Source organism: Neofelis nebulosa, chromosome 6 (assembly GCF_028018385.1).
Source record: "Neofelis nebulosa isolate mNeoNeb1 chromosome 6, mNeoNeb1.pri, whole genome shotgun sequence".
Lineage (NCBI taxonomy): Eukaryota > Metazoa > Chordata > Mammalia > Carnivora > Felidae > Neofelis > Neofelis nebulosa.
Window position 1 is genome coordinate 114,390,130 of NC_080787.1, and position 15,020 is coordinate 114,405,149.

At 36.0% G+C, this 15,020-nt stretch overlaps 1 protein-coding gene across 1 annotated transcript in view; it reads left to right on the top strand.

Moving 5' to 3' along the window:
• The window catches only part of CLVS2 (clavesin 2), a 73,754-nt gene that overhangs the window by 39,552 nt on the left and 19,182 nt on the right, over positions 1–15,020 (top strand). The window contains exon 4 of the mRNA XM_058735135.1: positions 12,804–12,914. Within this exon, the coding sequence (XP_058591118.1) occupies positions 12,804–12,914 (111 nt within the window). The remainder of the gene's footprint in view (positions 1–12,803; positions 12,915–15,020) is intronic.

Sequence of the window (15,020 nt, forward strand, 5' to 3'; positions counted from 1 at the left end):
AAATAGTTTTGGCTAGAAAGAACTCTTTTAAGGAGGAATATTTTATCTAGTATCCCACTAAACTGCCTATATTTTACCCTAGTCAGGACTCAAATCAGGGCACCTGGGTGGCTCAGTTGGTTAAGCATGTGATTCTTGATCTCAGCTCAGTTCTTAATCTCAAGGTCTTGAGTTCAAGCCCTGCATTGGGCTCCACTTGGAGCCTACTGAAAAAAAGAAAACCCAAAAGACTCAGATGTTCCTCTCCACATGCAAAGTGAGCCATCAGTGTAATTTAAGAATTTTATCTAGGTGTAGGAATTTATCTAAATGAATACACCAGAATTTGTGTCCCGGGGACCCCTGTAGGGTAAGGAGGGTTGTGCTTGAAGCCCTGTTAGCCAGCATTAACTGATTAATGGTGGGCACAGGAAAAAATAACAAAATAATGATTTGTCTAGAATTAGAATATACTTGAGATTTTGAGATAGATTGGTCAGTTCTAGTCCACGAATTTCAGAGGTCCTGACCATATAGTCATAGTGTACTCTAAGAGGCTTTCTCTCTATTATAGTCTCTTTGTTCTATTTAGTAATTCTGTATATGTGGCAGGGATATTTTGCTGACAGAGACTCATTTATCTTGTGGGTAAGTAGATTTATCATTGGAACCTAGAAGCCAAGAGTGTATGGATTCCTTCAATATATGTGTTCATAACTAGCAGGAAAAGGAAAAAAAAGGAATAACATTGTGTTTTGTCTGTGGCATCAGGATAAAACAAGTTATTATATTGTTATTTACAATATATTTAAATGTTATTTATAAGTGATTGTTGTATTTGTTATTTATAAATGGTAATTTACTGGTTGAAGAGGAATTGGGGTTGCTTATAGATTTAAGCAAGCCAAATTTACCGTTATTTAAGATTTTTAAAACAAAAGTAAAAATTTAGAAATGATGGTCTATATTAAGATTACATTGTTTTCACTTTGAGCAGATGATAATCATGTGCTATCTTGGATGAGGAAAGTGTAACTCCTTGCTTTTCTCTAGACTTTCAGTTTTATAAACTGGAGTAGCCCTTGACCACCACTGTGTTCTGAGTGACCCAAGCAGATTCCTCCTAGTCCTCTTGAATCGAAGTTAAAAGACTCTCTCAGTCCAAACAATAGATGCTGATTGTAGCATCATGAAAGCAATGCAATCCAATCCCTCTGCATTCAAAATGTTGGCGTGAGACCTGAGCTTCCTACAGCATATGTCCACTCACAATTAAAAGCCATGATTATTTAACACCTTAGAATCCTATGGCAGGTTTCCTAGTAATTTGCGTTGAGAAGACATAGCCCTTCAGTAAGTCCCTTCATGCTTTCTTTTATGCACCCTATAAAGGAGAATATCCGGCAGCATCATTGTACATGGGCACCACTTCTAATTAACTTGAAAATTATTTTTTTAATTTTTTTTAACGTTTATTTATTTTTGAGACAGAGAGAGACAGAGCATGAACAGGGGAGGGTCAGAGAGAGGGAGACACAGAATCCGAAGCAGGCTCCAGGCTCTGAGCTGTCAGCACAGAGCCTGATGCGGAGCTCAAACTCACAAACTCACAAACTCACAATTAAGTCGGCCACTTAACCGACTGAGCCACTCAGGCGCCCCTCAAAAAAAAAATTAAATTTTTTTAATGTTTATTTATTTTTGACAGAGAGAGAGACAGAGCATGAACGGGGGAAGATCAGAGAGAGAGGGAGACACAGAATCTGAAACAGGCTCCAGGCTCTGAGCTGTCAGCACAGAGCCTGACGTGGGACTCGAACTCACAGACCGTGAGATCATGACCTGAGCAAAGTCGGCCGCTCAACCAACTGAGCCACCCAGGCGCCCTTCTAATTAACTTAAAAATTAAACCAGAGGACACCCTCAGACAAAACTGAAAAAGAGAAAATCTAACACATCTCTATAATAGGAATTGGATTTTATAAAAGGAGAATGACTAGGAGAATTACTAGGAGTCCCAGTGTCATGAAGCTAATATTCATTAGCTAAATATTTAGGTATATAGGGGGAGATGGCTATTTTTTAAATTTTTTTTTTCAACGTTTTTTATTTATTTTTGGGACAGAGAGAGACAGAGCATGAACGGGGAGGAGCAGAGAGAGAGGGAGACACAGAATCGGAAACAGGCTCCAGGCTCCGAGCCATCAGCCCAGAGCCTGACGCGGGGCTCGAACTCACAGACTGTGAGATCGTGACCTGGCTGAAGTCGGACGCTTAACCGACTGCGCCACCCAGGCACCCCGGAGATGGCTATTTTTTAATTAAAAATGTCATAAATGATATGTATTTGCCTTTGGGGAGAGCATATTCTGTTGACCACCCTTAAGAGATATACATGTTGACACATCTGTATTCATTATAGACAATTTAAACAATAGCTGACATTTTGCCAAAGGTCTTAAAACAAACAGATATTATGTATGTAAAGTGTGCAAATGCAAATAGGGACATTATTTTTAAATCAAAAAATTTAATCTAAGAAGGTATCTTTGTTTTAATGCATATTTAGATTAGGATTTTACCATTTGGGAGGGCAAAATCATTTCAAAATATACTCATATCTTAAAAATTTTACTTTATTTATTTATTTTTATTTTTTTATTTTTTTTAATGTTTGTTTATTTTTGAGAGAGACAGAGACAGAATGCGAGTGGGTTAGGGGCAGAGAGAGAGGGAGACATAGAAGCAGAAGCAGGCTCCAGGCTCTGAGCTGTCAGCACAGAGCCTGATGCGGAGCTCAAACTCACAAACTGTGAGATCATGACCTGAGCCAAAGTCAGACGCTTAACCAACTGAGCCACCCAGGCGCTCCATAAAATTTTAAATCTTTTTAAAAACTTATTTATTTAGGGGGGGAGGGGCAGAAAGAGGGGAGAGAGCATCTGAAGCGGGCTCTGCACTGACAGTCAGAGAGCCTGACATAGGGCTTGAACCCATGAACTGTGAGATCATGACCCCTGCTGAAGTCAGATGCTCAAGTGACTGAGCCACCCAGGTGCCCCTCATATCTTAAAAAAATTTAATTATAAAAATACCATTAATAAAAAGTTAATGTATACTATTAATTACTTTTTTAAATGATCCATCACAGTTAATCCAAGTTTCTTAAAACACTTATTAAAATTAAGACACTATTTGCTGAGAAATCATTAGAATTTAAGCATGTAATTTGTGTGCATTTTGTTTCAGAGATTGCTCATCAAATAGAAAAGATTTCTAAGTGCTTGTTTTGAAATACAATGTGATATATCTTTGAAAGCTGATTGTTTCCTCTATCAAGAATTGACTATTCATTTTTTAACCATTTATTTTTTCCCTTTTAAGTGTTAAGTAAACTATAGAAAATGTTAATAATTATTGTTTCCCTACATGTCAGAGCAATACCTATCTGGGTGAAATTTTGTTTCTTACACAATACTTTGTATCTAACCCATCTCCTTTATTGTCTGGCTACCTGGGCAGCATGAGGTTTTAATGGGCATTTAGAAGTTAAGAGATTGGAGGAGAAGCATCCTTCTGTATTTGTACTCCCCAGTTTAAACTGCTATCTCTCTGTACCAGGTCAAGAGCCTTTGTTTTCCATCTGTTATTTGCATCCATTTACACATGGCTCATTACCAGTTATGAAGCAGGCATAGAAAAAGACATTACAATTAGCTGGTCATTAAATAGTTTCCTGATTATTTTCCTTCAATTTGGCAAAATATGCTAGTTAGCATATTTTGGTAACAATGCTTATTTACCTCATGAAAGCAATGGAATGACTTGCCTAGGTTTGCCTGTCTAGTATTGATGAGACTAAAAATATAAGATTATAGAGGTAGCTCCATTCTCTTTAGTTTCAGACACTGCACAGAATACTAGAGGTGGGGAATGGAAGCAAGGCTTTGGAAGTAGGGCAAACGTGACTTTCTTCAGGAATCTTAACCTTTTACAAGATAGGTAGAGTGTGTATACAAATAGCTTACACAACATTCATTCAAAAAGGTAGATATAAGTATACAAATGCTATTATACCAGCTAGAAAGAATACCCTCAAAAGACATATTTGGGAAAATATGGTGTGGTTAGCACATCAAGACACATCAAAGTTTTCTCCTTCTCCTTTTTTTTTTTTTTTTGGCAATGTCTTGATTTTCTTTACTAGATTGGCCAAGAAAACTTTTTAATAAAATTTTCTGAATTCTCTATTAACAGAACTCTTAATTGAGCCTTTCCTAAAACCATCCAGAATGTTAGATCTGTATTCTCACAATGGCAACCTTTCACTAGTCACTCTTGTAGTTTCATTCCATTCTCTTCAATGTTCTGGGCTGCCGTTTAGATATTTCTGCCTGAGGGATGCCTTCCCCAATTTCTGCTCTTCCTAACACTTCTTTGTAAAGCAGACCAATCTTAATAAGTTTAAATATATCTGAAGGAAATATTGATGAGATCTAAGGAACTAGTAGTACCATCTGCTATAATGGCCACCTTCTTCTTTCTATACCTGGGCACACTTTTAGAGAGTATATATATATATATTGTATATATACTGTATGTATATTGTATATATATATATATATATATATATATATATATATATATTTTAAAGAGTATACATATATATATAGTATTCCTATGAGGCATTGTAAAAATTATTCTCATAATTATTCTCATAATTCCAGGCTTTTAGATAGAATTTCATGTCATCTATATAAAGCTTAACTAAAAAAAATTAGAAGCACACACCAAGATGCCTAAATATTGCTTTTGTCTCTGGTTGGTAAGGTTATGAGTAGCTTTTTAAAAAAATTATACATTATTTGATGTTCAGAATTTCTACAATAATCATGTTCTCTAATTGTACTAAAAACATTAACAGAATAGTGCAATATTTTTAATCTCAGTATAATTTTAGAGAGAGAGTTATGGAATTAGAAGAGTAATTTCTAGGTATTGACTTATCACTGTATGCACTTTGCCATAGTGCACATAATAGTTGAAATTATGTGCTTCAAAAAAGTACCGTAAAGGTAGAAAAGAAAAACAAGCATTGAAAAAAGGCTAACAGGGGTTGACGGGGGAGTGGGGGAGAAGAGAAAATGGGTGATGGACCTTGAGGAGGGAACTTGTTGGGTTGAGCACTGGGTGTTGTATGTAAGTGATGAACCATGGGAATCTACCCCCAAAACCAAGAGCACACTGCACACACTGTATGTTTGCCAATTTGATAATAAGTTATATTTTTTAAAAAAGGCTAATGAACTTGGTTTTGAATGAGTGAGTTACACATACAATTTTTGCCTATGTTCACACTGAGGATACTTCTTAACACACTTGATCGTTTTATGAACCTTAGACAATCTTGTGAAACAAGACCAAAGTTGTGGATTTAATTCTCACGGAAGAGTTCATTTTGTTCATGTTTATGACTACAAACTGTACTGCGATTACACCAGACATTATTTTGATTTATGTGTTTTCAGATCTAACAATTTACTTGTAATAGTATTATCCTAACATGTAATTTTTTATTTCATCAGAATCAATTAAAAAATTGAATAATATATTAATGGTTCATTTTCTAATTTTTCTTCTTGAATAGCTAGACATGTAAGGCATACATATTTTTGCTAGAAATATATGAATAACTTACTTATGTATATTTGATACATATACATATATTTACCTCTCTATATAGTGCCCATACTGCCAAAATCTATAATGTGTATATTGTTTATATGCCAATGAGGAGAAGGTAGAGGTTTTGCTTTGATTGATATCATTTTGTAATTGTTTGCAATAGCAATCAACTTTTAAGGAAACTCACATATTGCATGAAGGGAGTACTTCCAAATCTATCTTCTCCCAAAGAAAGATATTTACTTGAGCATATGGTCAACAGAGGCTTGGAGAAATGTTGAATTCCACTGGAGCTTTGGTGGGCCAAGTTTCCATTAACTCAAGCATTCAGGCAAGATAATCTGTGCAACCAGCACAACAAAGTTTACCACTCAAGAGGAAAATGAATGGGAGCAGGTGAATTGCCAAAAGCTTTCAGAAGGTAGAAATTCTGTTAACTTTCTTCCACCTATCTTGACTGCACTCTCACTAATTGCAATGTACTTCTTATTTCATTGTCTCCCGTGAATAACACTGTGGCCAGCAGGGTCAATGATCAGCATGCTGTATATTGTTATTTTGATTATTATTTTGTACTATGCAGTGTTTTAGGACCAAATAACTACCCATTAAACCACATTATAAAATTGCCTCCATAGTCATTTCTATATGTGTAGAGTAAAAAAATAGATTATTAATATGGTAACCCAGTACTTAGGAGGTGTGTTTAATGGCTAACAGCTATGGTTGGCTGTTAGCAGTCCTATTAAATGTTTCATTTTGCAGATAAGGAAATTGTGGCTCAGTTTACTTAAATAGTTTACTTAAATAATAAATATCAGAATCTATTCTTTTCAAGAAACATCCACCTAGCTTTGCTATAGGGCATATACACAAACACACAGACCCACGCACACATACACACACGTTTTCAAAATGTTGGGAATGTGAAGATGAATTACACACAGTCTGGAACTGAGTTCGATGCACAAAACAGAAATCTCTCTGGATAGTTCAAAGACAAATGGATTTAAATACAGGGAATTCACGCTTTAAAACCTCATTGGAAGAACGGGAGGGATGACAATGTCATTAGCAGACTATGTCCGCTTTCTTGGTTTTGAGGTCACAGCCGTGCAGATGTGATCTAGAGGTCAAGAAACTGCTGTCTCCACCCTCTCACTACTCCCATCCCAGGGGTCTCTCACTCTGCAAAGTGCCACCTAGGATGTGGAAGGTAGTGTTCAGACACTGCGATAAAGAATTGCCCCTCTAGAGCTTGCCTAGCAGCTGCCACTGCAGCAACAAGGTAATGGTGGCCTCTGTATGTAAATGTAATGACTGGTTCTTCAAATCTTGCTGAAGGGCTTCTCATGGACAGAATGACAGAACGTTGTTATTTAGAATCCCAGTTCTAAAGTTGTTTTGTTTTAGCCTTCCATCTCCTGCCCTATGGGGTGGGGCATGAAGTGGGTGGAAATGGATGCCAGGCCAAGCACCAACAGACCATATACAACACACAATCGTGCACTCAGAGCTCACAGTTTAGTAGTGGAGGCAGACAAATAAAGAGAAAATTTAAGGGTCTTGTGGCAAGTACGCTAAGATACTTAGACACTGTGCTCGTGATGACAGAGAATGGACTTTTCACGGAGAGAGTAGGGCATGGAAAAACGAGAAAAGATCAAAAAGAGCTTCCTTGAGATAGTGTTGCATGAGCTAGGCCTTAAAAGATCAGCACAAGAAGACAATTCAAAGAGGGAGGAAAGCCATGTCAGGCATGAGGGAGAGAACAAAGTCAACATGCTATAAAACTACACTTGAACGTAAACAGACATGAAGAGGCTGCAGGGAAGTGACATGGTGCCAAACAGGGGAGTGGACACAGTGGAGTTTGGGTTTTTATTGTGGGCATGAGGGTGAATATGAAAATATGAAGCTACACAGAGCTGAAGCTATAAATACTGCAGGGCTTCGGGCATGATTGCAAGTGAGAGAATCAGACTTCTGGTTTCCAGTTCTGTTTGTGAGAAGCTTGGAAGTCGCCACTTTGTCTTAACAAGTAAACAACTGAACAGACTGAGAAATCAACAACTCTTCTTAGATTCACAAGAGAGGTAAGGTATCAGGGAACACCACTATCAACAAGACTGGACGGGCAGACAGGTGAACACAGGGAGTCTTGGCTTACTGGAGCAGAGACTCTTAACAGGAGACAAACCATGGTGAGAATCAGTGTCCAGCCAGGACATCATGAAATTTGAATGACAAATTGCTGGAGTCTCATTGGGAATGAACTTGAGAGTTAAAAATTCCAGGGGGCCCAGTCTTGGGGGGCCATCCACGCTTTTGTGAGATTTACTTCTAGGAGCTGGACCAGGTTCTCACAGTAAATATTAGATAAAAATCCCCTTGTGTTTATGTCAGGGGGAAAGGAGAAGAAAACCTTTGAAATATGCCAGAGCACTCTGTTATTTTTACTGCCTTTTTCTCCAAGTTTTTATTTAAATTCCATTTAGTTAACATTTAGTGTATTATTAGTTTCAGGTGTGGAATTTAGTGATTCAGCACTTACATAAAACACCTGGTGCTCATCACAATTGCCATCCTCTGTTCCTAACAGGGCTTGCCCTCAGGAGAAGCTAGTTAACCAGAGCATAATTTGCAAGGATATTAATAGAACCTAACTGACCTAGGGGTGGGGAGATACCACACTCCAGCCTTCCGGTGGCAGAAGGGAAATACACAACTCTAGGCTACCTGTCCCACCTAAGGGAAGAGAAAAAAAAAACTGAGAAACACTTGGGAGTTCACAGTCCAGAGGCACAGACTCACTAAAAGACTGAAGCCTAATCATAGGACTGTGGAACATTTCCCTCCCATGACACCTCACCACCACATTACAGAAGGCCAATTTACAGCAGTTCCTTTTATCTGGTACATAATGTCTGGCTATCAAGAAAAAAATTATAAAGTATACTAAAAAAAGTCTAAAAACACAACTTGAAGAGTCAGAGCAAACTGCTCTAATGGATAAAGTAGACAACACACAAAAACAGATGGATAGTATAAGCAGAGAAATGGAAAGTCTAAAAAAGAAAAAAAAATCTAGAGATAAAAAATGTTGTAACAAATGAAGAATGCCTTTGATGGAGTTACTATTAGACTGGACATGGCTAAAGAAAGGATCTCTGAGTTTCGGAATATATCAATAGAAACCTCCAAAACTGAAAAGCAAAGAGAAAGAACACTGAAAAGAAAAATGGAATAGAGTATCCAAGGACTGGAGGACAGCTATAGAAGGTATAACGTATGTGTAATTGTAATACCACAAGTAGAAGAGAGAGAGGAAGGAAACAAGGGCATCACAGTAAAGAGAAGGAAGGAATCAGGGATTATGCCATCCTTGTTTTGGACTTTGATGCCTGAGAGATGGCATTGAATCAGAATTTTAACCTGGATTAATTTGATTGCAAAGTCAGTGTTCTCCACTTTCACCCTGTCTTAAATGTGATTTGGTACTGATTAAGTCATTCTTTATGTAAAGATACAGTCAAGAATGCCCATGAACTCATGCTTAAGTTTTGTGTATATGTGTGCATATTCATTTTTCAATAGAAGAAGCATGGCCTCTGTGTGATTTTGTTTAAAAATCACTGTCTTAAACACTTGGCATAAAACTTGATAGCTGGTGTTTATTCAGTTTTGTTCTAGAGATTAAATGCTCATTCAAGAGTGTATTTTAAAAGCATTCCAAGTAGTTCTGCTTCAGGTAATGCAATAGGTTAAAATTTCTTGAAGATCTTCCTGCCAGGAAGCACAAAGGTGTTAGGTAAATCACAGCAAAAGAATCACACCTACCCCTCACCTGCCTCTGGACCCTGAGACAAGAACACAAAGTCTACTGAAAAAAGCAAAGCAAAACAAACAAAAAAACCCAGGGAATAAGTGAAGACTGGGTGGTTCTGGAGGCAAATGTTGGCTGCAGGAGCCTACAGATTTAGAGTGTAATGATTGCCTAAGGTGTGGGGTGAGCAGAAGCAGAGACTAGATTTGCACTAGTTGAGGGTAAATGGGGGACTAGATGTGAGATTTTGCATTCCTCCAGGTGTGGCACCCTTAGGGAAGGTTTGTGCTAGGAAAATCACTGCTGGCTAGGAAACCTTTAGGTAAACCTCTCTGCCTTTCCCATAAGCAGGTGGGAAAATAATAATAATGATAATATTGTTATTAATAATAATGGTAATTATCTTCTGTGATAGTCTGAGGCCATAATTATCTCATGAGGCTGAGGTTTGAATATACACTGTACAATCAGAAACCCCAAGATGGGAAATTAAATTAAAGCCAAACTAAGCTGATGGCACTGAGTAGGAGCTGATACAGATCTCATCTGGGAAAAGCATCCTCAAGCCAGCTCCTTCAGGATTCCCAATGGATAATATTAGCCAAATATAAGTTCACCATAAACGAGATACTGTAAGCAAGATCAGTAGAGACAGTAAGCAAATTCACGCGCTCAAGGACTATAAAACAAAATAAGTATGTATTAATTAAATGATTATGTTACTAAATAATGTTATTAATGATGGAATTAAAATAAGCAAAGACCAAGTAACTAGGGAATTAAAGTTACATGAAAATCTATTTTATACCCAATAAATTGGCAAAATTCAACAGATTGACAGTACCAAGTGTGGTATGGGTAAGAGCTGGAACTTTCCTCATTGCTGGGGGAAGGAGGGGTATAAATTGATATACTTGCTGTTACCAGTTGTGTAAAGCTGAAGTCTCTACACTCTGACTCAGTGTTAACAGTTCAGATATATACCCCATATACACTTGAACATGCCCAAGAGACATGTCCAAGAATGAAGTCTGCAGAGCAATTGTACTGGTAACGGCAAAACAGACAAAATATTTGGAAAACACCATGCATTGACAATACAAAATAAATTGTGAGGTATCATACAATGGTATACTATACAATAGTGACCATGAACTATATCTATGCATGTAGAAGACTCAAATACAGGAAACCTTAAAAACAATGTTATGTGACAACAGAAAAATATATTCACTGACATTTGGATAAAGTTTAAGTAGTTAGAAAACTTAACTCTCTCTCTCTCTCTCTCTCTATATATATATATATATATACACACACATATATATATATACATACATATATATAAACACATATATCCCTAAAATCTATATATACATGCCAGCAAAAACTATAATATATAAAAATAAATAAAATATATAAGATATAAACTATAGAACAAGTAAAATATTATATTTATATATTTATAATGTTTATAAAATAAAATATAAGCAAAAGAATTACAATATAAATTTTAAAATGTAGAAGATCAAAGAATAGGAATACAATAAACTTTAAGGTTATTAACCATGTTCTATTTCTTAAGGTGAGTGGAGGGCACATGGGTGTTTATCTTAGCATTCTCTTTATTGTATATACATTATTTTCTTTTTATGTATAAAAATGTGATAACTTAAAAACATACTATGTATTTCTATCTGATTCATTTCTATTATTGTAATAACTTCTTGATAAATGAAAACTATGTATTTATAAAAGAAGTAAGACACTGGCATTAAAGGAGACAAATTTTATCTTTAGTTATTCTTATTTATTTATCTAGTACTGTTCTTTTTATTTTTTTAAGTTTATTTTTATTTATTTTGAGAGATAGAAAGGAAGTAGAGGAGGGGCAGAAAGAGAGAGAGAGAGAGAGAGAGAGAGAGAGAGAGAGAGAGAGAATTCCAAGCAGGCTCCACACAGTCAGTGCAGAGCCTGATGTGGGGCTCAGACTCACAAACTATGAGATCATGATCTGAGCCGAGATAAAGAGTTGGATGCTTAGCTGACTGAGCCACCTAGGCAGCCAGTGCCATTGTCTTTTTATAATGTGTTAGTCTCAGAGATAGATATCGCTTGGCAAAAAATAAATGCTTATTCGCTCTGAAAATCAATATGCAAAACCACGAATTAATTATTAATGTTCCGAAGTGTCCCCCCAAAACTAAAATATTTTAATGGGGTTATGCCATGTGTGTTTTTGACTAGACAATCTTGTTTAAGAAAATATTAAATTAAAAAAATGCATCTGATTATTTCAGTTCCTTTACTTTTCATTTGTTCCCATTCATGCTCTAAATAGAATCCAGAAGAATGCTAATTATCATGATACGCCTTGAGAGAGACTTCTAGTGGTATAGCCCTTTTTTTTTTAAAGAAGACTTTTGTAGTCAGTTCAGTGTGGAATTTTTCAACTAGTAGCAAGAATCAGTCCATTTATGTGGCTTCCTCAAGTGCACTGTGAGATGTTGTAATTCATTCAGCTGAAGGATTCCTTTCATATTATAGAGTGAATGGGATGCACCTATTTAGTTACAGATAGGAAGAAAAGCCCTCTCTACCTCTCTGCGTCACTTCAGATTCGAACCTTACACAAGTGAGTTCTTGTTGAAGAGGAGGGTGGCTTTCTGACAGGCCCGTTTTCATCCTGTGGGGTGAGCTCAAAGGGTTTTGACTTAATTTAACCTAGCAAAATACAACCCCAAATTTCTTACACTACAACGCTAAGGTTTTATTTTGCGTAAGTCTGTTTCCCCTTTTTTATGGCTGAGATAAGGGAAGGAGAATGTTTATAATGAAGTTGACAAAATAAGATAAAGTGAGTTTTGAAAGATGATGGTGCTCACATTGTTGTTGACTACAGTGAACTTAATAAAATATTTTAAATTAGGTACACTTTAATATAAATGATTTAAATACAACACTTATCTAACTAGATTCAGTATTTGACAAATAAATAAAAGTATTTATTTCTTCTTCTTGGCCTATAATGACTGTTAACAGTTTGTAGGCTTAAAATATGGCACTCTTAAAAGCGCTGAAGTTAGTAATTAACTGTTCTTGAGAAGGATTTGCTTTATTACGTATTGCTTCACTTTTGGTATGAACATTATAATGTTTAATATGGTAAGGGTCTTTCTTATTCATCTTAACTATACAAATAATCTCATTTAAGTGTGTGGAATAACAAATTTATATACCATATGATTTCCTTAAGCCTTCTCAATATATTAAAGCATGTTTTGATTTTTCTCCCCGCTTCGTGTTACTCTAGGATAGTTTCCCAGCACGATTTGGAGGAATTCATTTTGTCAATCAGCCATGGTATATCCATGCCCTGTATACCGTGATCCGGCCTTTCCTAAAGGAGAAGACTCGGAAAAGGGTATTTGTTTGTTTCTTTGTTTTTATACTTTTTTCTCCTCCTCCCACATTCAATGAATTATGATGCATAATGTGTATATAATATCAGGTGTGGTAAATGTACCTCTATATTGCATATAAATATTCAACATACAAGATATTTAAAAATTCTTAAAGACCATATAAAAGAAACATTCAAAAGCCCGCAAGCCTGCTTGTCTATTTTCCCACAAATTGGGAGAACATGTCAGTACATTCATGATAAAGCCCCAGTTTAAAGTAAAAAAAAAAAATTATGCCATGTTACTAGATTGTTATTAGTACACCTAATTTCAAGTAATATCTAGAGAAAAGTTATCATTTTATTAGTGGATATATGAATGCTAGTTATTTCACAATGTGTATCATATTGAATATAGTGAATTTTGTGAAATCTAATGTAATTTTGTGGTGATCATCATGATCGATCACACATTTCAGAAAGAATGCTGATGTTTAAAAATATTAATATTTGTTTAGATTGCAAGTTACTTGAGTTCTAAGGCTCGGTTTCATTTAACAATGAGGATATTCAAAGTACATGCAACAAAATAATCATTTTTTTCTGCAAATAAGATGATTTATACAAAGCGTTTAGCACAGTGCATGGTACGTGATAAATGCTGAACGCATTTCTCATTATTATTAATAATACAGACTTTAAAATGTGTTTTAACGCACATTATTTCATTTTAGCCTCCAAAAGTTTCTGAAGTGTAAATTTAGTAAGCAGTATCTCCTATCTCGGAGCTAAGGAAAGTAAGTCTTAAGATGGAGTAACTTGCTTACTCAGTTCCACAGCTATAAAGCTCGTATAGGAATCCAGACATCTCCAGATTTAGAGCTATTTTTACCACTGTGCTGTGACCAATTTTCAAACGATTAGTTCCAAAGTAAAGTATGCTTTACTTCTAAATCTTTATTGAAGGCAATTTTCCATGTTTCCCAATGAATGAGAAGGCACTTCAGGTATTTCCATGCCATGTTGTAGAAGCCTCCTTGTGAGCATAAAAGAGAAGTAATTGTTAAGTATGTGTTTGTATCAAGCATTAGTGAGCAGAAGGTCTTCTGGATATGAATTTGTTGAAAATGTTTCAGTAGTTTAGGAGGAAGAATTCTGTAAACAATTATAATTTATATCAGGAATAGTTTCTACCAGTGAGAGTCAAATTAATTTACATGTTAGAATTCAGAAAAATGTATTGATGTGCTTCACAAGTAACACTTTCAAACTTTGTTTTATGAAGAGATGATCAGGTGATCCAAAACACCTGCTGGGGCTTTTAGTACATATTATACTAGTGAATGCTTCTGTAGTATTCACTTTATGCCACATGCTGTTCTAAGTACTTTACATATGTTAACTCATTTAATCCTTACAACAATGGCTCAAGGGGAAGCATTGTTATTTTTCTCCCTCTATAGATGGGAAAATGAGTTACAGAAGGTTAAGCAAATTGCTCTAAATCACAGCTAGGAGGTAGTAGAGCTGAATATGTGGATTTATGGGAAAGACAGTGCCAGACAGAGGGCATAGCAAAGACAAAGGCCCTTAGGTAGAAACATGCCTGGTATATACACTTAGCAAAAGCAAGGAGGCTCAGAAAGCTGGAGCAGAATGAGCCGCTGAAGAGGGTAGTAGAGGATGGGATAGAAGGGGGTATGGCGTGGCAGATCACATGGGGCTTTGTATTCCATTGCAAGGGTCTGGGCTTTCAGTCAGAGTGAAATGAGAAATACTTTGAAAGACTATGAGTACAGGGGTGACTTGTTCTGAGCACAATGTTTTGCTCTGTTGAAAAAGACTAAAGAGGATCAAGTCTAAAAAATGAGGAAAGTTCCAGGTTTGCGGTTATTTGAGTGAACTGAACAGTTTTGACAATGCCTAGAAAAATTCTTTGGTAGCATTATTCCAGATGGAAGTGAGGTATCTGAGCTTTACCATTTTAATTAAAACTATATGACTTATAAATAGTTATAGGTTAAAACACTTTTAATTTTTACTTAAATAATTAATGTAATGTACAAAGCAATTATATTTCTTTACAGGTATTCCAAGTGATGCATTCAGCATCACCACATTACTCAA